The sequence below is a fragment of the Magnolia sinica genome, chromosome 9 (assembly GCF_029962835.1).
Source record: "Magnolia sinica isolate HGM2019 chromosome 9, MsV1, whole genome shotgun sequence".
Lineage (NCBI taxonomy): Eukaryota > Viridiplantae > Streptophyta > Magnoliopsida > Magnoliales > Magnoliaceae > Magnolia > Magnolia sinica.
Genome location: NC_080581.1, coordinates 74,524,627 through 74,548,905, shown reverse-complemented (window position 1 = coordinate 74,548,905; position 24,279 = coordinate 74,524,627). Strand labels below are relative to the sequence as shown.

At 39.1% G+C, this 24,279-nt stretch overlaps 2 protein-coding genes across 2 annotated transcripts; one reads left to right on the top strand and one right to left on the bottom strand.

Moving 5' to 3' along the window:
- Window positions 1-4,338: 4,338 nt before the first annotated feature.
- Window positions 4,339-4,928, bottom strand: LOC131255127 (pathogenesis-related protein STH-2-like). Its single transcript, XM_058255822.1, has 2 exons — window positions 4,745-4,928; window positions 4,339-4,640 (listed from the first exon to the last, which is right to left on the bottom strand). Exons 1-2 carry the CDS (start codon window positions 4,926-4,928, stop codon window positions 4,339-4,341), a joined length of 486 nt encoding a protein of 161 aa, XP_058111805.1.
- A 3,639-nt stretch (window positions 4,929-8,567) lies between these two features.
- On the top strand, window positions 8,568-9,163 carry LOC131255126 (major strawberry allergen Fra a 1.07-like). The gene is made up of 2 exons (XM_058255821.1): window positions 8,568-8,751; window positions 8,862-9,163. Exons 1-2 carry the CDS (start codon window positions 8,568-8,570, stop codon window positions 9,161-9,163), a joined length of 486 nt encoding a protein of 161 aa, XP_058111804.1.
- The last annotated feature ends 15,116 nt before the right edge of the window (window positions 9,164-24,279 follow it).

Sequence of the window (24,279 nt, the reverse complement as noted above, 5' to 3'; positions counted from 1 at the left end):
GCTTAAATCACATCAAGCCTACTTATATTACACATATAAACATTATCATTAGATTTAAAAATAAAATGCTTAGTCATAAAGAGAGTTCTATCATCACCAGTGATTATGTCCATTAGCGATGGATCCGACCATTACCGTTAATGATCATTGTTGATGATGGATCATTTCATTAACATTGATCATCATGATTGATGATCGTTTTGATTATTAATGATATCTTGATCAATAGTGAATAGAATAAACTAATGATCGCTAATAATCTCTAGATCACTAATTCTCAAAGTAGATTGTATCACCATCCGTCCGTTTTGCTAGGCATGACCCGTCCATTTTCCTAGGCATGACTCAAAGATGAAAGCATATTAAGGGCTTGGATATTCATTTGCCGTCCAATATGTTGATACGGCAACACGTACTTGGATGAGGGGAAACCCAAATATTAGCTTCATCCAAAACTTTTGTTGCCCCGTTAAGATTCCAAAAAAGATTTTCTACATCTAAGATGGTCCCATGAAGTTTACTCGCTACACATGGGCAATCCGGTTCCAGTGTTCCACCAAGGATATCCTTACCTGCAAGAAAATGGTACGGTAGATCCAATAGAACTAAATATGGTACTTTCATCTTCTTACGGTACACATGGCAGGGTAATGTACCAATCGATACCGTCCATCTAGTTGCACCTACTTGGGATGGCCAATGATTAATTATTCTTGATCCTATCCATCGGTTAAGTATGTTTCTTCAAAAAAAAACTGGTTAATAGTATACTTTCAATGCTATAAAATGGAGAAAAGTGATGGTTAGGATTGCACCATAGGAGAAGTTTGAGATCTTGACCATCCACGATATTGACCACCAAATGAGGGGTTTCAGATGAAACGTTGCCTCACCGCGTGTAGACTGTGGAGAGATGCTGTATCATGTTCCAGTTTTACCAGCTGTACGGTATCTACGGTATCTACCATTGCTTTCAAAGAAAAGTGGGAAGGCCATTCAACTAGCACCGCAGTACATGGCGGGATCGTATGACCTTGTTAACGTAGGATACATGATCAACCAAAAAGGAAGTTTGATACTCGGGCGGACGATGATGCTTTATACTCGGGCACTCAAAAACTATATGGGCCACATTGATTGACCAATCCTAACCTCTAATAAACTTCCATCAATCCGATAATAAGATTGATCCAACCATTGGATTTAACCCAAAGCTCTAATAAATTAAATATATTTAAAAGAGAAATTCTGACATCCAAGTTATTGGACGGAAGGTTTCTGTCGCCCATCAGATAACCTCCAATCTATAGTGTGCGTGCGACATCCACACCGTCGAATAGGTTGGATCATGACTATAATCACCTTATGCAAAATTCTGCTGAATCTTATCATCGGGTGGGCCACACCATGAAAAATAATGTACAGCCGCTAATAAATAACGGAGTACAAGTGTGGTCTTCCTGATAAATAGATGGGGCTGGATTTTACCTAATCTGATTGGTTGGCCCAAAATATTGGATGGTTGGATGTAGCACGCAAGTAATTTGCTGGTATATATTACGTCCTGCCCCTGCCTAGACAGGCTCGGTCTAAGTAGGGGCTCTGTGGGGCCCCTCTGATGTATGGTTTTTTATCCACGCCATCCATCCACTCAATAAAAAATATCAAATGCAGTGTGCAGTACTGTCCACAACATGCTCATCCATGAGTCCAGATTTTACGTGTGCACATGCATCCGTGTAGCATGTGTACATCAAGAGTCACAGTGTGCACACTGATCTGATACCATTCAAAAACCATGAGTCAAAAAACAAAAAAGGGTCATTTACCTTTTTTTATGAAAATAATTAATCAGAGATCTGCCGCTGAGATGGCTCTGCTACCACTGATAGGAAGTGCGGAAGTGTGAGCCCTCAAGATCTGACGGTCTACACGATATGGAACCTTCAAAAAGTCGAAGATGGTCCAGATTCAGTGGCCCGCCTATTCACTACTGGAGCAGATGGGTCTAATCACCCCATTGATTGTACGGTATAGATGGCCCCGGATCACGATATAGGGTTTAGATTGTCCCAAAGGTAAGCTAAATGGACAATTATCTATATACCACTATTCCTCATTTTTACTCGTTATTTTTCATATATTTAGACGAGAGCCTTATCCAAGGGTGGGAGTTTAGATGAGACCAGAAGTTATCTGGTCTTATCATTATCTCCCTATCTAAAACTAAATTCAAATTTGAAATTGAAATGCAACTGAAAGGAAGACGCCTAAACACATGTGACCCACCCACTAGTGATTTCCCACTAGTGGGCTCCACTGGCATATGTCCAACAAACCATTCGTCATCCTTCCAACTCATCTTTAAAACGAATCTGAGGAACGTAAACAGCTGGAAATCCTAACCAACCATGCTCCATCACGTGTTCGATCAAAACACGTAAGAAACATGCAGAATTGCGATAATTGGGAAACCACGGACTTTTCGATATTGCCATCTGAAAAACTGGGTCCCACAAGCTCTGCGGGACCCATTTAAACCACCCAGTGAAACCAGGTGGAAGAAAGAACAGTTTATTTGTGATATGCCATTAAAGCTAGGGCAACGGTTGGGGGTCGCGGAAGCACACAAATATGAATCTAGGAGACACATCGATTTAACATGGAAAAACTATTACGGAAAAAACCACATCACAACCTTGAATCACCCCCTTCCTACACCCTTTAAAACCCTTGGCGAATTAGAAACCCTATAAATATCCCCCAATCCTACTTACACTCCTATATATATATATATATATATATATATATATATATAGAGAGAGAGAGAGAGAGAGAGAGACAGAGACAGAGACAGAGAGAGAGTACAAATCAGACAAAATCGCAACTCTGCTTAAAATTGCTGTCATCGGTACTGTTCAATGCCATGGAATGTGACATCAAATAGTATGTTGTTGGCATCTGATGTAGAGCAGGTCGCGGACAGTCTCATGGCCAAGATGGATCAAAAAAGGCCCGGTCGACGACAGAAGTGATCTGGACCATCAGACCTTAGATCGGGCGTATCTTGCAATCCGGAATGAGTTATCTGACATAAAATATATGATTTTAGGGTAGAACGAGCTACTTTAGCCAACCAACCCTGCTATGCCGAGTTACGCAGCCCAGAATTGCAAAAAACCCCTTGATCGATGGTCATTTCCCTATTTTAATTTCGTTTTTACTATAAATAGTAAGTTTTAGTTTGATTATAACTCTTCATCCATCGGGCTTTAGGAGTTGCGCCCAATGTGAAAAGAGCTTAGAATAATTAGGAGAACGGTTCGGTGAAGCGAAATAGGACACTTACTATTTTTGGCCGAAAACCTTGCACACTAGTAGACATCATGACCGTCTATAAATAATAAGTTTACTATTTATAGTAAGTCGCAGATTCTAGGAGTTTGAGTTGTAGTTTGATTCTAATTTCTTTCACATTGCTTGGTACCCTTATTTAAAGGGTTGTGAACTCGTTTTTAATTATTCATCAATCAATTTCGAATTTACTGGAATTTATTTCTATTTTCTGCTTTCTTTCCTCGTGGATTCGAGAAGTCTCTGTGAGGTGTCCAGAGAAGTTCTGTGGATTCGGAATCGGTACTGTTCAATGCCATGGAATGTGACATCAAATAGTATGTTGTTGGCATCGAGTTCGATGCCATCGAACAGTCTATTGATGGCATCGACCGGTCCTGTATCTAACTAGATTTAAGACATCAAATACAACATCAACTTTCCCTTTCAAAAGAATAATATACAGCCCTTGTTCAGCCATGTTCTTAGATGTTGAATGTCGAGTCTTAATAGCCTTGCATCCCCGAGACAATCCTAGCCTTAGTTTAAAACTCAAGAAACTCCATGATTTGAGTGCCGCAGTGCCGCACCCACATGAAACGGCCGAACCCCCAACTGCATCATGTGAGATTCCTCATGTTCTCAAATAAGTCCCATCGAATGACGGCGCCACACATGATAGATGGATTGAATTTCATGCACAAATCATGGTGGGTGCCACACATTGTGTTGTAGGTTAAGCTTAACCTAAAAGTTTTGTAGTAGATCCGGCCTCAAATCACTGATAAACAAAATAACAAAGAGAACCTCTTTAACACTCTCTCACTTTGTGGAAGTACCACTAAAATCACAATATAGAGGAACAAAGATTATTAGCTAGACATTAACTACTACTGGAAAACAAACTCCAGAGCTTCCTATTCCCATGAAAATACAGTTCAGGGAAATGGAACTCATTCAACAATCAAGCAAAATGAAAGGTGAAAGCTTCACAATCAACCAAAGCTAAACATATGCATTTGGATTTTCAAGGAGATATCCTTCTACTGCTTTGAACATTCCCTCCATGTTTCCCATCATCTCCTCGGTTTCCTCTTCTTTCGGCAGGTTACCTTCAACCGTCTCAAACTCCCCATGAAACTTGCATATGCTTCCACCATTGATGCCATCTTTGAACTCTAGTGTAAATGTAGTTGATTTCACTTTCTTCCCGAGTAGGCCACCTTCAATCACTGAGTACTTGAACAAACGGTTATTGTCGTCAATCTCATCTATGCGGTCCTTCCAGTAACTGAAGTCCTTGATGGCTGCATATTAAGACAACAAACACATTTTTTTATTGAAGTATAATGCTGTTATTGAAGTTGTTTAAAGCCGTATGAAGTATGAAAAAAAAAATTATGTTAGTTACCATCGGTGAAGTTGGACTGTCTGATCGTGCCGACCCCACCATCACCTTCCAGAACGACAATGCTTGATATGATTTCAGGCATGAGCTTGGGCATGAGGTTGTGGGAATCCTTCACCATTGCCTTCCAGAGTCTCGATGGTGAGATTGGAGACAAGATTTCGTGACCCACCGTTCCAGCAACCATGATTTCAATACTATTAATGGATATAAACGTCTCCGGTACTCGTGGTTTTTGAGTAAGTGGGTGGGCTTGAGCTTGCGAAAAGATGAGAAGATGCGGAAAGATTTATAGATGCTGATGGTAGAAAGGGAGGTGGGAGAAGTGAGTTCTCTTTCATAGGATTTAGCTCCATCGAATACATTCAAAATTCTAATATATTCCTATCTTAGGCAATGTATGCAGGTTGAGACAAATGATAACGGAAAAAGAGGAGATCCCTTGCTTTGTACTGTAGCTGAGACAATATTGAGCTTTGATAAGCGCATACATGTGCCAGAAAGCTTGTGTACATGCAACACACGAGAGCATGGCACATACTTGTTAGATCTATTAATCCATCCATCGGTTTGCTGAGCTCTTACATTGTTTCCCAAAAATAAAATCTGGTCCAACCAGGCTACTATATTGTAAACAGGTGTATATAAAAACAACAGTTTCACACAAATATATTTGCGAGCTATGGTCCACCTGACTGGTGGATCAAGCGGATTCTTAGGCCTAAGCATCAAAAGAGTAGTGCCATTCTGATTGATGTACCGGATCCCAAACCTATAGTGCCCTAGTGACCGTGTGGCATGTTCACCTGATGTTTGATATGCCAAAGATGTATTCTTCGCACGGCTGGACCAAAAGAAGCTCGATCGAAAGTGAAAGTAGTCGATCAGATCAGGGTCCAATCCTACGTAGGGCATATTATAACTGGGTCTAGGCGTGTTTGGATCAAAGAAATTCATTCAGCAGAAGGAGAAATTGTCGTTCGAAGTGTGGATCGTAAATCATTTATAACTTCTGATATGCATCATCACAAAATGCATAACCCATTGATCTTTATGTAACAATGGTTTCGGGGTTAACCGACTTGCATAGAAGGTCACAAACCTTTTTGCAGAAAAACACACTTTGATTCAAAATTGTAATTTTAGAAATTTTGACTATTTTTAGTAATTTCTATTTTCACTGTATTTCCTTATTTTTAGAGTTTTATGATTTTTCATCTTTTTAGAAATTACTTATAATAATGCTAGAAATGTTCTAGTAAGGTTTATCTATACATTTCTAAATTTGCCAACTTAAGCATTAGATGAGTTTTGCTTTCGAATATTTTAAATGAATTGGGAAATTAGGCTTTAGAAAAGTTTTACTTGGGTAATTTTGAATCAAGGTCCATGTTTTTTTTATTAGTTGTATAATCAATAAATCATACAAACATTATTCAATCAAATACTGTTTACACCCCAAGTATAGGGTCATGATGTAGTAATAATCTCAGTAAGATCGAGGTCGAATCCACGCGGACTAAATCTTATGCATAATCTAAAAGTAGCTCAAACTAGAACTAGGTGAAGATGTAATCTAAATCAAGTGATTGTAAGAGAAGAATTGTGAATTATTTAACTAAAAACTTGTAAAATTCAAAGGTGAGAAACTAAGGATTCCAAGGATCCACTTGTAGAGATCAGAGAGATTTACGCTTGATTCAAGAACACAACTGGATTTAGAGTCTTATCTTCATCCAGTTGGAAGATAATTCATTAAAACACAAATATGAACTTCCTTTTGATATAGTTTTCAAGAGATGAGAAGAATGTAAATTCGACTTGATTCCATCACAAAACCATGCCTATGAGACAAAGCAAACAACAAAAGTTTAGCCAATCCACAATCAATCCAAGGGAATTATGAACGTAGGGAAGGGTTCCGTTATCCAACCATGCCCATTTATTGGATTCCAGGTGAAAAATCGGTCGGGAAGGGGTATTTTTGGTCGACCGTTGATATGGCCCACTAAAGTAATTACGCTGCAATTGTTTTGGACATTGCAGGGCAATCTGTTTGTGGTCGCTAAGGCCGGCACGTGCGCGTGTATGGGTGCCAATGGTCAACATGGGTTTGACCCTTTTTCCCCCTCTACATGATGGTCGGCTCGGATTGATCATGTGGGCTATGATGGTGGCCCACAACGATCCGCAAGGGGGATGTGTGTCCGCACGTCCTGCACAGGAAGAGACAGTGATTTCCATCTTAGGCTGGGAGTCGGGTCAGCACACGCTGACCGACTCCCCTACCTTGGTATGAGGCGAGAGCACCTATACCTTGTGCACACATGTCCCTGGTGTGGGCCCCACAGTGATATTTTCCAGAATTTGCATTGTCCAACTACCTTCCCATCTAATTTAAGGGGTTGAAACCAAAATTGAAGCATATCCAGAGATCAGGTGAGCCCCAAATCGCTGATATGTGGGCTGATTTGTCCATTGGGACACTTTTAGAGGGATCCAAGGGCTGATTTTTGATGTATACAGTTAATTTAGGGTCTTCAAGATAGATATAAAGTTTCGAGCTAAACGGATGGCGGGAACCCTGTGATCTTGCATTCAGGATGACTTTCAAGCCACTTGAACTTCAATCACTTGATTTTCTCGGATATCTGGTGTATAAATTCTTCGATCTCGGTCCCCTAGGGTCCGTCCCTTGCCTTGGTGATTTTTTAGCATTAAATTTAGGCTTTAGGACTCTTTTAAGTCCAAGCTCCTAAATTCACCTTGCAACCAAAAACATGATTAAAATAGGATATTAAGCATCATCATGTTCGTAAAACCATGTAATAACTGGAGTCTAATTTGCAATATTTGACTCTCAACAAATACCTGAATTTTTTTTTCTTATTTTATAACGGACTAAAAAAATCTCCTTATGAATTCAATGTTTTAAAAGACGGTGATCTTTCTCTTATTGTGTCACCCTCACCATAATAAAATCCACTCCAACCATTAGATGCCATACTAAACTTAGGGCTGGAGCCCAAACTTAAGTCCCACATATGATTCATGTGGGCCACACCAGAGGAACCGTTTAGAGGGTGAGCTTTGCCCGGTACACCGTTTCCCATCGTTTAGTCCACCAGAATTATGTATGAGGCTTATTGTTGCCCCCAGGCCTAACATGAGGTTACCCAGCTGATGGTCGTTTTTTATTTTTTTATTTTATTATTATTATTTTATTTTATTTTAAGGTGGTAGCCAGAAATATATTAACAAAACATGGGATTTACAGTCATTCGGGTGAGCCCCAACAGTAAGGATTAGGCCACACCTATCATATGTCGAACACCTAAAACAGAGAAATACATCAGTCCACGTGATGGTCGGGTAAGACTTCTCATTAATACCATGGTGAGGCCCACCTTAGCCCGCGACCTAATTTCTAAACCGGTCAGAAGTCTTAACTAGTTGAACATGAGAAAAAACCGATGGATGGATTAAATCTCACTAGTATGTGCCATGCTGGCACGTGTGTGGTATGTACACGAGCTTTATTCCACATGTTTGTGATCAATGCTCAATAATCCCTCACTACAATACAAAGCAAGGGATTTGTCTCAACCAACATACAATGCCAAAGAATGGAATATAAGAGAATTTTCAATGTATTCAATGGAGCTAAATCCTATGAAAGAGAACTCACTCCTCCCACCTCTCTTTCTACCCTAAGCATGTATAAATCTTCACGAGAGTTCTCATCTTTTCACAAGCTCGAGCCCAACTACTAACTAAAAAACGACAACCATAGACATATCTACTCATTAATATTAGTATTGAAATCATGGTTGCCAGTACAGTGGATCAAGAAATCTTGTCTCCAATCTCACCATCGAGACTCTGGAAGGCAATGGTGAAGGATTCCCACAACCTCATGCCCAAGCTCGTGCCTGAAATCATATCAAGCATTGTTGTTCTCGAAGGTGATGGTGGGGTCGGCACAATCAGACAGTCCAACTTCACTAATGGTAACTAACATAATTTTTTTTTTGTGCTTCATATGCCTTTAAACAAGTTCCAAAACAGCATTATAATTCAATAATTAAAAAAAAAATGTGTTTGTTTTGTTAATGTGCAGCCATCAAGGACTTCAGCTACTGGAAGGACCGCGTAGATGAGATCGACGACAATAACCATTTGTTCAAGTACTCAGTGATCGAAGGTGGCCTACTCGGGAAGAAAGTGAAATCAACTACATTTACACTGGAGTTCAAAGATGGCATCAATGGTGGTAGTGTATGCAAGTTTCACGGAGAGTTTGAGACGGTAGAAGGTAATCTGCCGAAAGAAGATGAAACAAAGGAGATGATGGGAAACATGGCGGGAATGTTCAAGGCAGTAGAAGGATATCTCCTTGAAAATCCAAATGCATACGTATAGCTTTGGTTGATTATGAGGGTTTCACGTTTGATTATGATTGATTGTTGAATAAGTTCCATTTCTATGGACTGTGTTTTAATGAGAATAGGAAGCTCTTGAGTTTGTTTTCAAGTAGTAGTTAATGTCTTGATAAATAATAATAATAATAATCTTTGTTCCTCTATATTGTGATTTCAGTGGTACATCTGCATAAAGTGAAAGAGTCTAAAGAGAGGTCGTCAGTTCGTTGTTTTCCTTGTTATTGTCTTGAGGCCGGATCCACTACAAAGCTTTTAGATTAAGCTTAACCTACAACGTGAATTATGGCTTAGAATCGCACATGCTTATAGCTGGAAGTGTGTAAAGGTAAAGTTCTTGTTTTAAAGGAGAAGGTTCTAACTAAATCATCTTGTGTTTATGAAACTGAAATCACCTACCCTCAAGGACTTGAACTCCTAATTAAGTTCAAGGAAACTGGCAATCATGGGTAGCACGATTCAAGACTAACATTGTGATTGTGGGCCCAATTCAATAAATCACTAAATGCGGACTACAAGCTTCATGTTCCAATGGTTTGAACTGTACTCCCTGGTGGTCATAACCCAATGATCTTCTTAGGATACTATTTAAATGGGATCGATGGTCAGGATTATTCAGTTGTTTCATTTTTTGTTGCATGGCCCATACAAAGAGGTGCCCACCAGATTGACAGTTCGTCTAATTTTTTTATTTTTTTTTATTTTTTGTACTAAGTAAATGATGCGCAGAGAGTTTCTATCATAGTGTAAATTTAGTAAACGGTGCATCCATGCCATCCACCTAGTGTAGTGATCTTTGTTGTGGAAGCCCCAAGCTAAAAAATAAAACCCCATTCCCAGAATCTATCAACACGTACGGATGATTGGCACCCTTCGAGAATCTATCAATGTCCCTCGAATTTGTCGCAAGCCGCATGTAAAATATCTAAGATCATCAGGTCCATGTTATTTTTTAAGTGTATGCATGACCCACTAAGTGGTAGGCGTTGATTACGATGGAAGCAGGACCACTATCATATTATGATGAGAAATACTTGATGCTCTGGCAGAGTGTGTTGAATGCTACACAGGCACTAAGAAATTATTTGGGATTTGCATGCACCCATGGTGATTGCTCAACCAATCTAATTTTGGGAGCTAAAATGAGTACACAGTTAAGTAGGTTTAGCTTGAGTCAATGTATGTCAGGTTTGCAATTTTTGAGTAACTGACTATCAACCCTCATGCTCAGCCAGAGTATGAAATTAACTGCTAATAACCCCCAAGCTTACTTCCCTCTCTGCTGGGAAAGGAATCATTGAGGCCCTCTCAATTCACAAACCGCAGAAGTAGTAGTCCAAGGTATTCTTTACCACTGGCCTGTATGGTTTTCCAATTACAATGGTAAATAGTTGTAAATGAGTAATGTTTATTTACTCGTGATATCACTTATTTTTTTATGCAACGATGATTTTATTACATTGTTTGTTTCATCAGTACATTACTGTAAAATCAGTAGATTTATAGTATGGAAATGTAATGATTTTACCTAGTTCGATTTATGAGCCATAATTCCTGTTTAACCAAACACCTGAAAAATAACAATGATGGCTACATTTCATGAAAAATTGGAAAAACAAACAAGCAATGGCAATAAGGAAGTCTTCGCCCGGACTTCTATCTCGGGCTAGCCCTATTCCCCATTACCATAGATATGCTGATGGGGCAGTTAATCAACACTCAACAGATAGGGCTGCCAATGGGCTAGGCTAGTATATTGAGATTTCATATTCGGCCTACTTTAATATGGGTTTGGGCTGAAATACTAGGCACGGGGTTGGACCTTGTTTTAAAAGCTGTCTATTAATTGGGCTGGGCTCCTGTAAGATCCATCAGCCCCGCCCAAATTCAACTCAACCCAGCCTGTTTAAAGTTTCAAGGATATTTTCATCGATATCATGCATGATTGAGCACACCTAATGAACAGCTCACACGAAAGAGGGTGGTTGGTCTGGAATCGGGCTAGGCTCAGACCTGGGCCATACATAATCATTATGGTCCAAGCTCAGGCTGGGTTTATTACTTTGTGGTCGAACTTTTACAGACCTCAGACCAGCCCATTGGCAGTGGATTTGAGGCAGCTAATCGAAAGAGGTGATTCAGCAATTATCTATGGGCAACATCAAGGGAAGCAATGAACCTAAGTACTGATATGGAAGTCAGGTGAGTTTTGTTGGTTGAAAGTTAGCGTGGAACGCTCTACGATAGCAGGGCATTGAGGTATGGGCGGACGGTGGCATGACGAAACAAATCACCTTTGGTAAGTATTGTGCCTTTTTTGAAGATCCTGGTGATTGGGAGGTGGTGATGACAAAATGGTGCAAGCCATTTGACAGCTAGCTTTGGTTAATCTTTTACTAAGATAGTGATGAGAGGATCGCGAAAGTTCATTCTGATATCGAGAACAAGTAGGAAGAGTCTGATGTCAAATACGAAGATAATACTAACAAATGTGGGAAGAAGATTTTCTTTCGTTGTGCTTATTTTGTACTATTTATTGTATTTTTATTGTGCAATTTTTTGGCTATTTATTGAAATATTCTCATTTTCTACCTTCGTCTTTCTCTTAATGGTTTTTAGTGAATACAACATATTTTTTCCATCCAATAGGATCCTGGCAGATCTGCACCAAATTATAAAAATTATTCCCGTTAATTTTTTTTCTTTTCAAGAGATCGGTCACAACTGATTTGAATACTATTTCTTGTCATTAGATTAATTGAGAGAGGGTTTTGTATTACTCAATAAGAAAACACATTAGAAACATTTAATTTTAATAATATTCATACAAAATCATCATAAGTGGTCTAAACAGTCCAAATTAACATCACATAAACTGATTGACACAAAGTCAATACAGTCATCATTAATCTGGCCTAAAATTTTCATTTACTGGATTAGGCTTAGCAGAAATAATAAAAGTTGATAGGACAATAAATGAATTCAACACCCATAATAAATATGCTACATATAACAAATTTTAATAGTTTTGTAATATATTAAAATAATGTTGTTATAGGCTCGTGTGCTGTGGAGACAATCTTATGTCATGGAAATATGAATGTGGCATCTATTAAATATTACCATGTGGTACAAACTTTTGTGTAGGATCCATGATGAAGAGGTCGACAACCCATTTCATTGTTCTCTTGTTGAAATTGTGTTGATCGTCACTCCGATACTATAAACTGTCACTCTGATACTATAAACTGGGAGGAGCTGAAAGCTTTTCTGTATTTGAGACAATGGAGTTGAATATATAGAGATTACAGTCATCTATACAAGGAAAATAATAAAAGCAGAATCCTCTACCTATGGAAACGAATTATACAAGGTATACTAGCTATATAAGGTATGTGAGTCTGTCTAACATCCCCCCTCAAATTAATGCTGGTCATCAACAAGTAATAGTTTGCCAACTAGAAATGAGTGACATGCAGAAATGAGAGACTTAGTGAGAATGTCCGCAATCTGATCATGGGATGCAACATGTGGAAGAGAAATGAGCCCAGACTGAAATTTCTCGCGGATAAAGTGACAATCAACTTAAATATGCTTCGTCCATTAATGAAAAATCGGGTTAGAGGTAATTTGAATAGCACTTAGATTGTCGACATGGAGTAGAGTAGAATTCTGCAGAGGAATGCCCAAGTAGGAAAGAAGTCCACGTAACCAGACAAGCTTACTACACGCAGCGGACATCACCCGATACTCGACTTCTATGCTCGGTTTGGAAATAGTGGCCTGCTTCTTACACTTCTAAAAGATGAGAGAAGTGCCAAGAAAAATACAGTAGCTAGTGGTAGATCTTCATGTGAGAGCACAACCGCCCCAATCAGCATCCGAATAAGCACGAAGGTTCAGAGTCACCGTGGAGGAAAAGAACAGTGATCAATCTAGAGACCCACATAGGTACCGTAGGATGCACAACACCGCAGTTATATGAAGAGTCCAAGGAGCAGAAACAAACTGACTGATGACTTGGACAGCGTAGGCAATATCAAAGCGAGTCATAGTTAAGTAAACCAGACTCCCAACCAAACGGCGGTATATGTCGGGCTATACAAATAGATCACCATCGTCACGGCCATATTGAACGTTAAGTTCTAAGGGAGTCTGAACTGTCTTCTAATCCTTCAATTATGCTAAGGCGAGAAGATCTTTGGTATATTTACACTGGCTAACCAGGATTCTATGTTTAGAACGTGAAATTTCAAGCCCAAGAAAGTATGTGAGATGGCCGAGGTCTTTCATCTTTAAGAATGATTGCAGAACTTCCTTTAAAGCCGAGATACCAGTAGCATTGCTACCGGTCAGAAGTAGGTCATCAACATAACACTACCAAAAAATCAAGCAAAGGCTGTAGACTTTGGAAGTTTTTGGCGATGAATATAAACCATAGCTATGATGCTACAGATTTAATCCATAACTAAAACCTACTTATCTATAGCTAAAGCCTACGTTCCACCATGATTTTATTAGAGATTGATGGTGCTTAAGGGACTCCATGAGGCCCATTGGAATATATGTGTTTTATCTAAGCCGCCCATAAATTCTGATATATAATTTCAATAGATGAGCCCAAAAAGTAGGTAGATTGAAGGTCTAATTGGACCACGTCATAAGAAATAATAATAAATAAATTTCTATCATTAATATTTTTATGGTCCTCTTACAGCTTCGATCTGACTCATTTTTTGGATCAACCCTTAAAATGATCTTTAAAAATGAATGGACGGAGTAGATAAGTAACATACATCATGGTGGGCCCCACAAGACCAAAAACTACGCACATAAAAGTGTCGTCCGTCAGCCCATCCCCCCAAAACAATCCCGCACGCGCCCATCTCCCACAACCCAAATCCCTCGAATCCAAAAAGTAGGTAGATTGAAGGTCTAATTGGACCACATCATAAGAAATAATAATAAATAAATTTCTATCGTTAATATTTTATATGGTCCTCTTACAGCTTCGATCTGACTCATTTTTTGGATCAACCCTTAAAATGATCTTTTAAAATGAATGAACTAAGTAGATAAGTAACATACATCACAGTGGGCTCCACAAGACCAAAAACTACGCACATAAAAGTGTCGTCCGTTAGCCCATCCCCCCAAAACAATCCCGCGCGCGCCCATCTCCCACAACCCAAATCCCTCGAATCTCTCTCGCGCGCCCACCCCTCTCCCAAAACCCAACCCTCTCTTTCTCACGCCCGTGCCTCTCCCAAAACCCAAACCCTCTCTCTCGCGCCCGCGCCTCTCCCAAAACCCAAGGCCCCTCTCTCTCTCTCTCTCTCTCTCTCTCTCTCTCTCTCTCTCTATCTCTCTCTTTCTCTCTTTAAGGTTTTCAAAACCCCCTTTCGCTGCAAACTCGTCGTTGATCTGTGATCACAACCTGTGCTAGGGTTTTCGAAACCCCTTTCATCCTACCCTCGTCACTGCCTCGGCTCCTCCACCAGCCACATAATAGCTAGTTGGGTTTTTGGTCAGAGGAGGTTTCTAGGGTTTTGACCTTGCTCTGATGTGGTTTCGACAGTGCATTCGAGTGTGGATGCGTATTTGGCCGACTGGTTCGATTTGAATCAATCCAAGTATCAATGGGCGTTGAATGATTACTATGAGAGCAAGGGAATTATGAGTTTGAACATCTACTTTTCATTCTTTTTTTTCTGATTTTTTGAATTTTGAATTCTGGGATTTGATTCTGAATTCCACTTGTGATTCTTCTCTGATCTTATGAGGTTTTTGCTGAATTTATCTTGGTCTGAATGAGTGATTCATTTCTAAGATGATTAAAAGCAAGTTTTCTGTTGTGAAGCATGTGGAAATTTGCGCTAGGTTTTTTTTTTATGAAATCTTCTGATATACTACAAAGAAATATCTACAAAAATTCAAAAGGAAATACAGAAGCAAATGACAGCTCTGATAGCTGTTCCTGTTAACAAAGAAGGTAACATAGTAGAGGTGGCCTTCAGCCAAAGCATGGAGAAAGCTCTGAAGTCGAACTCTGATGCTCCGTGGGAACGCATCCAAGAGGAGAACTATTTGATTTTCCTTTCATATATTTGTTATTGTTGGCTAGTTTGATTTTCCTTTAAAAAACTACTGCCAGGGTTATATTGTTTATGGATGTGGATTGCATTTTATATTTATAAAGTAAATAGAAGGTATTGTTCCTTCACAGATTTCTTACAATAGAAGGTGTCGTAGTTCCTTCAAATTGCAATTACATTCTGCTCAACTCCAGTCACTAACAATTAGAAAGTCATTTCTAATTTATTGAACTAATAATGCAATTCAATTTGGTATTGCATCCAATTGCATTGTTAATCTCTGAATAAATACATATTGTGTCCATGGTGTGTTGTTGAGGGTCAAATATTGCATATCAGACCCCAGTCGTTGCCAGGATTTACAAACACAGTACTGTTTAACAGCCTGATTTAATCATGTTTGTGATGTAGGGCATATTCACAAGCCTGGACTGGGAAAGGGTACTAAAGGCATGGATTTAACGGTCTGAAAGCACCAGAGCATGGGACAGACCCTAAGAGACCAAGATCGACAGATTTGCATGCCAGGGATCCAAGAAAATCGAGAAATTGAAGCTCAAGTGGCCTGAAAAGTGTCTAGAATGCAAGATCATAGGGTTCCCACCATCTGATTAGTTCAAAACTCCATACGTGGCCTGAGGACCATAAATGAACCATACACGAAAAATTTCAGCTCCTGGATCACTGTGAAAGTGGCCCAACGGACAGATCAGCCCACAAATTACTGATCTGGGGCCCACCTGATCTCTGAATACACCTCATCTTCGGTCTCAACGCCTTAAATCATGGGAAGAACCAGATAGACGGTGCAGATTTCCCGAAAACTTCATACATGGACCCCATATGAGATGAGTGTGCATGGTGTACATGTGCACTGGCCGTGCACGGCAACACAGAGCTCGGTCAAACCGTCCCTTGAGCGAGCTCTCCCTCTCCAACTCGACTTCGTTCCTGCGGAAGAAACAGAGGCTGCGGGTGAGTTTTGTGGCCCACCACCGTGAGGCAATGAGCTGATCCGGACCGTTCAGGAGATTCGTATGGCCCATGCCACTAAGGCCTAGGTGGCAAAATGCGAAGAAATAGTAATGATAGGGTGCCAGCCGTTCAAACACAGAACGAACGGTAGCAATAAAGATTCTCTGGGCCGCACCAAAACTGATCCAAAACTGATCAGGACTGACCGGTTTTTCATGAGGAAGCTAATGGACGAAGTTGATTTTCTAGAAGATTTTCATAGTGGCCCCACTGATTATCGCACTTCCGTGGAATCCGAAGCAGAGACGGAAAATCATAAACAGGGGCCCAGGTGGGATTCTTGTGGCCCACAAAGATCATCTAGATGGATGATCCGAGTTGTTCAGTGGGTCCAAGGAATGATTTCAACAAGAACCATGGTGTTCTTTTGCAACCATGCACAACAGCGAGATCGGAAGATGGGAGGAAAGGACGCCACGTTGATTGATATTGCGGCCCACCTAAGATTTGGATTCATTCCATATTTTGCCTCATGGCCTAAATCGGTCCTACAAATCCATTAAACGTCTCTGATCTTCAAAAGAACCACTATAAATGGGCCCCATCAACACCAGTGCCGAATGCGGAACTGGCTCTGTTTCGCAGCCGACAGGTGAGATGATCGTGCAGCCCAACAGTTGTGATCGGATGAAAGATCTGATCCATCTAGATGAAAGCTGAGGCAGATTTGACTAGCCCCAAGAAGATGGTTGGCCAAAATGGACGGCCAACCAGAGACAAACACGGGACACGCCCACAATTCTTGTGGAGTAAAAACAGGGAACGGTGTTGTTTTCGGATTGGGATTGCGTAAGCTAAGTTGGTGGCCGACCTAGATGCCTTCTTTTACTTATATAAAGGAGGCAGCGGAGGAGTTTTGGGGAAGAAGAAAGGATTGTGGAGACTCTTTTGAAGGCTTGGGAAGACCGGTTTTGGTTTTAGGCAGAAGCAAAGCTGAGGAAAAGAGAGGTCGGCTGTGAAGCTGGGACGTGGGGGAAAGAGAGAGGAGCCTGGTTTTTCTCTTCTTTTCCTTTATATTTCTTTTATTTTTTTTGAGTTTCAGCCCATTCATGTGTGGCTAATTCTCTTAGCTAGGGCTAAGAGGTGAAGCCTGTAGCGAGATGGGAAACACTATTTCCTGCGTTTAATTTGAATTTCTGAACTGAACTTGGTTTTAAGTTGATTATTAAAAGAATATTTTCTCAGTCTTTAATAGTCTGTTGTGACTGAAATTACAATGGGTTTGCAGTGGCTTTGAATATCTCTTTTTCTCTTTTGATGTTTATGACATCAGGAGGCCCTGTTGTTCACCTTCGTCTCCTGGGCATGGTTGGATGACAGTACCCTTCCTGATCTTCACACAATGATTGGTTGGTAATTAGTTTAATACTATTGTTTGCTTTGTCTCCTGGGCATGGTTAGATGATGGAATTCATTCTAATTCATATACCTTTCATCTCTCGAAAACCAGATCAAATAAGTTCAGTTTGAATTCCATAATCATTGATGCAGGCATAAGATCTCCCTGATTTCTACAAGTGGATCCTCTGAATCCCTAGTTTCCTTCCTCTGAATTCCTTAAGTTTTACATTAATCTCTCACCATTATTCATCAATTTACATTTGAGTTTGATTGCATCTTAGGCTAGTTCTATTTCTACCTAGTTTCAGGAAACATACAAGTTTCAGTCCCTGTGGATTCGACCTCGGTCTTACCGAGTTTATTACTACATCACAACCCTATACTTGGGGAGTGAACATGTGTGAATGCACATTTATTAAAATATGACAAACTTTCCCCCTTTCATTGCCACAGCTCCACACTAATCAATTCCCTTATTGCCAGCCAATCGTCAAAAAGTATTGTTAATGGAACAAGTGTAGAAATGACCCCACCTTCAAGTGAAAATGTATCCAGCACGAAAGTCAGTGTTCTTTTCAGTCAACATATTTATAGGATTATTTTTTAAAAAAAAAAAGGAAAAAGTTTTACTATTTCAGTCATCTTCATACCATTTATCCAACTATGTTCATTTAGTTCGCGAAGGATTATGGTTAAACCCCAATTTAAACCTGATAAGGGGACCGCTCCTAGTTGGCTTGAAACTTGATTGGATACTCATTGTTCATATCAAACATTGTATGGTTTACTGTGCTATGTAATTTCAGTTTCTGAGACAGAAGATATGAATACAAAGTTATTAATAATGTCTGGAAGGGAAAATTAGCAGAGGCTAAGGCAGAAAGAAAAATCAAACAGTTAGCTAGCACAAATTCAGAGATCCTCTGAGATTGGAGGATCCCAACTAACACTTTGGATTCTTTTCAACTGAATGTGGTCTGCCTTTGTATTTTCTTGTTAACTTTCAATTCCTAGAGTGGGGTTAAGTTCGGTTGTTTATTAATTTCAAGAAGGGGCATCCCTTTCTTGTTATACTTTGTGGTGTAATTCCTTTTTGTTTGGTGCTAATGAGATGCTTATACTACTAATAAAAATATATAAATAAATAAAAGGAAAAGAAAGAAGGAAAAAAAAAGATCCGTTTTGGCATCATTGCCATTTGGGATCGATTTGTAAAAAAGTTGAGTTATTTGATTCTCTGGCTGCATGGACCAAACTAGCTTCTAATTCCTGGACACAGATTTGTTGAACCAAACTAGCCTTTAATTCTTCAAAGTTGCTAATGGGTGCATTTTTATGTCTACCTATTTTGCCTTCCCTTGTGTTGTTGTTTTTCTTAGACTATCAGTGGTCCTAGAATTATAGGAATTTTAGTAAAAGAGCAACTATTATCTATTGAGATGCTCCTTTTGTCTTTTGCAGTTGTAAGCCCTCCCGTCATGAAATAGGTTATAGATTCATAAAGTTGTTCATAGTTGAGTGTATTATTCATGGTCATCTTTATAGGAATGGTGAAATGAAATCCTTGGCGACTTTTGTATTCTCCATTCTTTATTATCTTCTCATAAAACGAAAAATTAAAAAAGAAGAAGTTTTGATGTTGTTGTCATTCAGCAAGGCTATCGTTTTAGAAGCATTCATCTTAAGAAATTTGTTTGTATTGCAGGCTATTGCATCAATGATGCAGGCACATGAAGCAGACCCAACAAACCTGGAAGGGCTTCTTGCTCTTGGTTTGAGTCACAGTAATGGTTAGTGATTGATTACCCATATAGTTGATTGATCTTATTCTTATTGCTACATCAATCTATAGGATCCTACCAAAATCTAAAAATCCCAAAATAAAGCTTAAATGGGGAATTTATCAACAATTGAGATGGCCTGCATTTTGCATGCTTGCAATCCCCAAATTGCATTGGCTTGCATCATTAAACATTAGGAATGTTTCAACTACTACCTTGTGAAGGGAGACTATGTCTTTAGATCTATGCAGCAAGCTGAAGCAAGTTATCAAGCACCACCTGTCTAGTAACTGAGTGCTATATGCAGCAAGCTGAAGCAAGGCATCAAGCATGGCCTTTCTAGTCGGTAATGCAGGAATAGCTCCCCTCTCCATCACAGTCAATGCCCCACATGCATTTGCAAACTTGAGAGCCCCTCTCAATCGATCTTCATCTTGAAGCAACAAAAAATCAGAAGCAAAGAAGAAAATCAATACAAAAATAAAAAATAAAAAATCTTGAGAGCCCCTCTCAATCGATCTTCATCCTTGCATAGAAATTCAATACAAAAATAGATCCATCATCACGTACCTAAGCAAAGAAGAAATTGTAATCAGATGATTGTTAAATGCCTGGAACTTCTAACCACCTGGGACTCCTTGGAGGATCAAGTAAACACGAACAGGGGCGGTGGTTGCGGACGAAGGCTGTGGTCACAGGGGCTGCGGCTGGTGGATGAGCCGGGGCAATGACGAGGGTTGGATGAAAGGGGTTTTGAAAACCCTAGCATGGAATGTGCTCACAGATCAATGTTGAGTTTGTGGCGAAAGGGGGTTTTGAAAATCCTAGCGAGAGAGACAGAGAGATTGGGAAACAGAGAGAGGAAATGCGACTGAGTGACAGAGAGTGGATGAGGGAGTGCGAGAGATCGCGAGAGGGAGAGGGAAAGGGAGAGGGTCAGTGCGAGAGAGAGAGAGAGAGAGAGAGAGAGAGCGGGGGTTTTGGTTTTGGAAATTTGGGTGCGCGCGGGTGAGGAGTGCGGATAGGATTATTTTTAGGGGTGACGGACATCACCGTCTGGATTTTGTTTCGAATTGTGGGGCCCACCGTTGTGTATTTTATCTCTCCACTCCGTCGATTCATTTTAACGGCTCCTTTTTATGGTTTATTCAAAAAATGATTCAGATCTAATATTTAGGTGGACCACACCACATATTAACAATATAAATTTATTTTTTATTCTTTCTCATTGTGTGGTCCACTTAGACTTTTGATCTTTCTAATTTTTCGTCCCATGCACTGAAATAATATTTCAAAATTGATGGACTGATTAGATAAAACAAATATATTGCAAGGGCCCCAGGAAGCCCCTTAAGCATAGTCAGTCTCTAATAAGGTCCTATGGGGAGGCATGCTTTAGCTACAGATTAAGTACGTTTTAGCTACGGATTAAATCCGTAGCTAGGATTAAATCCGTAGCTATTTAGCTACAGATTAAATCCGTAGCCATAGACCTCTATAGACCGTAGCCTTTGCTCATTTTTTTGGTAGTGTGTGTGTAGAAGCTAGCAGACTGTGTTAAAAATCATCCATTTTACTAAGCCTGGAGTCCTCTAAATTTCTGTTCACAATCATATGCCTGTATATGGTGGTTGTTTCATATCAAAATATCTTTGAGCTTTTCAGACTAATTTTTCTACTACACTTTCTTTTCTAATGTTTTAGCTACATATTGTTATGCATTTGCTGAAAGTTTTGTTCTGCAGTTTCTACAATTAGAGACTGAATGGTGTGATATACATTAACAAAATGTCGTGCTTTTGTGGCACGCTAGTGCTAGTGTTACATTGAGTACTCAAAAGAACTTGCTGAATCAACTTGACTCAATATTGACTGATGTCCATAGTAGGTGCTAACCAGCTTTATAAAATCCAAAATACTAGATTGAGTACTCAAGCATCATGTCTGAGTCAAGTTTTGAGTTTTTAAATCTTGGATGTGAGGTCCTAATTTCATTAACTTGCAATGAATGTATAGTGTGTTCTTCAATGATATTCATTTATAAGTTGCTTTTTATGAAGATTTCATATTTCAAATTATTGGGTACCACAATTTTCATAAATGGATTATTATTTTTAAAATTTACCCTTCTACTTTTCTTTCTAATGGAATGTAAATCTGTTTGCAATCTGAGTTAACTGGTTGGTATTTATTTTTGTTTCCAGACTGTCAGGTAGTAAACGATGACTCTGATTTTTTATGCTTCTCAGTTCTTCAGTTTGTTTGTAGTGATCCAGTGATCCAACTTTCCAATTCTAAGTGGGGACCATGGTTCAATGATCCAAGTATTTGTAGTGCATGTAAGCATCATACTTATGTAGTTGTTTATTCTTTCTTCAACCCATGTAAAAATAATTTAGTTTTAAAATGTCCCGATCATATTGTAAAACATATTTCATATTGTACAAGGTACCTACTATTGATCCTGACATAGCTTATTTTTATTAGATCCTTGCAATCCAACCATCAGAATGGCACCACCGTATCAATGTCGTAGCCAAAGTAATAGGCTAATCCATTGGTCATGTGGGCCAGAGTTTGCAAAACAAATGTCATTGGCTATGAGGGAATTTTCCTTCTTTTTTTTTTTCCTTTTCTTTCTTGAAATTTTTTCTTTTGTTTTTTGCGATAATTAATAAATTGATTGAAGATCTGGATACTTCACCATTTCCTTTGTTTCATTAGTTTTTTCTCAATCGAGAAGGAAAACATGTGTATGTTGGTGCCTGTCAAGTTTAACAGTTTTTTCTAAAGATGAGTCCCACTTGCAACTCAGACTGAGGATCATATAACTCCTCTTAGTATAGTTGGGTATATCCTGTTAAATTCCTTTTTAAGAATAGAAAAGTAAGATCTTTAGAAGTCCTAAATCTAACATAGTTTGGAAACAGCAATTGGAAACAACAATCTTATTATTTATGGGAAGTAAAACTATAAATGTCATAATTGATCAATTCCACTGTGATGAGCTGCACAATAGCATTGATCTTTTCTTTTAGTTTCAGTAGTGATCATGCATATAGTTGCATGAAGTAGGAAAAAGAAGCTGGAACAGATTTGAGTGCGGTAGCTGGGAAGCGTCTGTTTCAAAATCTAAATAAGTATAAATGCTTAGGAAGTAGGTGCAAGGTTCTAAAGTGCAATTCAAAGCAGGAGCAACACTGGCTTAGAAGGATCCTACGATTCATACATACATGGATTAGAGTTGTGTTTCATAGGATAAGGGCATTATGTTATGGATCATGATGCCATTTATGGCCACTATCTTTTGTAGGCTGGATGCAGTTCCGTTTTTCTGTTTTTTCCATTTTCCATTTCAAAGGGCCATTGCTATCATTGTGTAGACATGTTCGTTTCTTGATACCGATGCTAGTTACGCAAGGGCTGTTGATCTTCTATTCATCTAAGACTAATTATCTCTAGTGGATTGGAATCCTTGCCATAATATATGACGCTCACAGAATTGTAATTTCAGCAGTAATTCTGTCATTTGTTAATCATTTGAACAATAGTCAAAGCTATGTATTAAAAAAAAAAAAAAAAAAAAGAGTAACATGGTATATTATCATTATTTAGTTATTAAAAAAAAAAGTGAAGATTCATTTCACATAGGAAAAAGGCTATATAAGGCTCTCCACATTCAGAACAGACCCCACAGAACAAAAAAAAAAAAAAAAGACGAAAGGTCCGAACGAAACAGGGAAGGCAACCACATATCTACAAGAAGTGCCAAAGGAAACAAAACAGAGCGATGGAGCTAATCATTCGATCTAAGCGCACCTAAGCCGACCCTATCCAAAAAGATCATACCACGGACAATAGGAGGAAGGCACCTAGAGTGAAGATAGATCGAAGACTGTTGAAGAAGACTCCCTTCCCCAGCCAAGCCATCCGCCGGCCCGTTGCCTTCTCTGAGAATGTGAGTGAAAACAAAGTTACCCAGACGGTGTAAGCGGTTAATACGAGACAACCAAGGATTATCATTATTTAGTTGATTTGAGTAAATTAAGCTTAAAAATAGGATCCTTTTGCAGTTTTGAGGTTATTTTAGCATGTTGTCCTTGTTAATAGATATCAACTTACTGGTGGGCCATCAAGCCTAGTAACCTTGTCCTTCTACTTTCCTTTGGGATCAATGAACATCAATGTCATCAGGTACAATGCCCTTGTTCAACTGGTCTCTCACATTTTCTTCCTTGTTGTTCTCGGGATTAATCACGTAACAATGCTTTGTATACGGATTGGCAAGTAATTATTGCCTTGTGACTTTGTTTCTGGTTGAGATAGTTTATGTTATTTTTTGTGCATGTCGATATCATTGAGTTGGTAATAATACCATAATAGTGTATCCTGCAAGACCTTCATGAATTGTCTTGCAAATGTTGTTCATATGTTATTCTAATGTTAATGTGCATGCTAAGTCACAGACAACATATCTCCATTTATTTACTGCAATAGTTTGTAAATCCCTCATAGCAATGCCATAAAAGTAAAAAGAAAAAGAAAAAGAAAAAAAATCCTTACAGCCACACCCAACTTGTAACTTAGTTGAGCACTCTTTTCAGTTTGACTCGTGGCTTGATTTTTACTTGCTTATGTTGCAAAAGTTGAATCCATTGAAGTGGGGAATCCATTTAATTTGTTTCTAGGATGTTGATATTGTAGTTATTTGACTACATTGCAAGTTCCATGAATTGGCAAAGTTTGATAAGAAAAAGTGAAGCTGTCGCAGGCATCTATTTGATCACAATGCACAACGTTACAAGCCGATTGAATGAAGGATTGTAATTGATTCATTATTGAATGAA

Excerpts from the sequence above, each read along its gene's own strand:
- LOC131255127 (XM_058255822.1), bottom strand. The coding sequence starts at position 4,928 with ATGGTTGCTGGAACGGTGGGTCACGAAATCTTGTCTCCAATCTCACCA. Across the intron at positions 4,641-4,744 it reads ACAGTCCAACTTCACCGATG|CCATCAAGGACTTCAGTTAC; the intron begins GTAACTAACATA and ends CTTAATATGCAG.
- LOC131255126 (XM_058255821.1), top strand. The coding sequence starts at position 8,568 with ATGGTTGCCAGTACAGTGGATCAAGAAATCTTGTCTCCAATCTCACCA. Across the intron at positions 8,752-8,861 it reads ACAGTCCAACTTCACTAATG|CCATCAAGGACTTCAGCTAC; the intron begins GTAACTAACATA and ends GTTAATGTGCAG.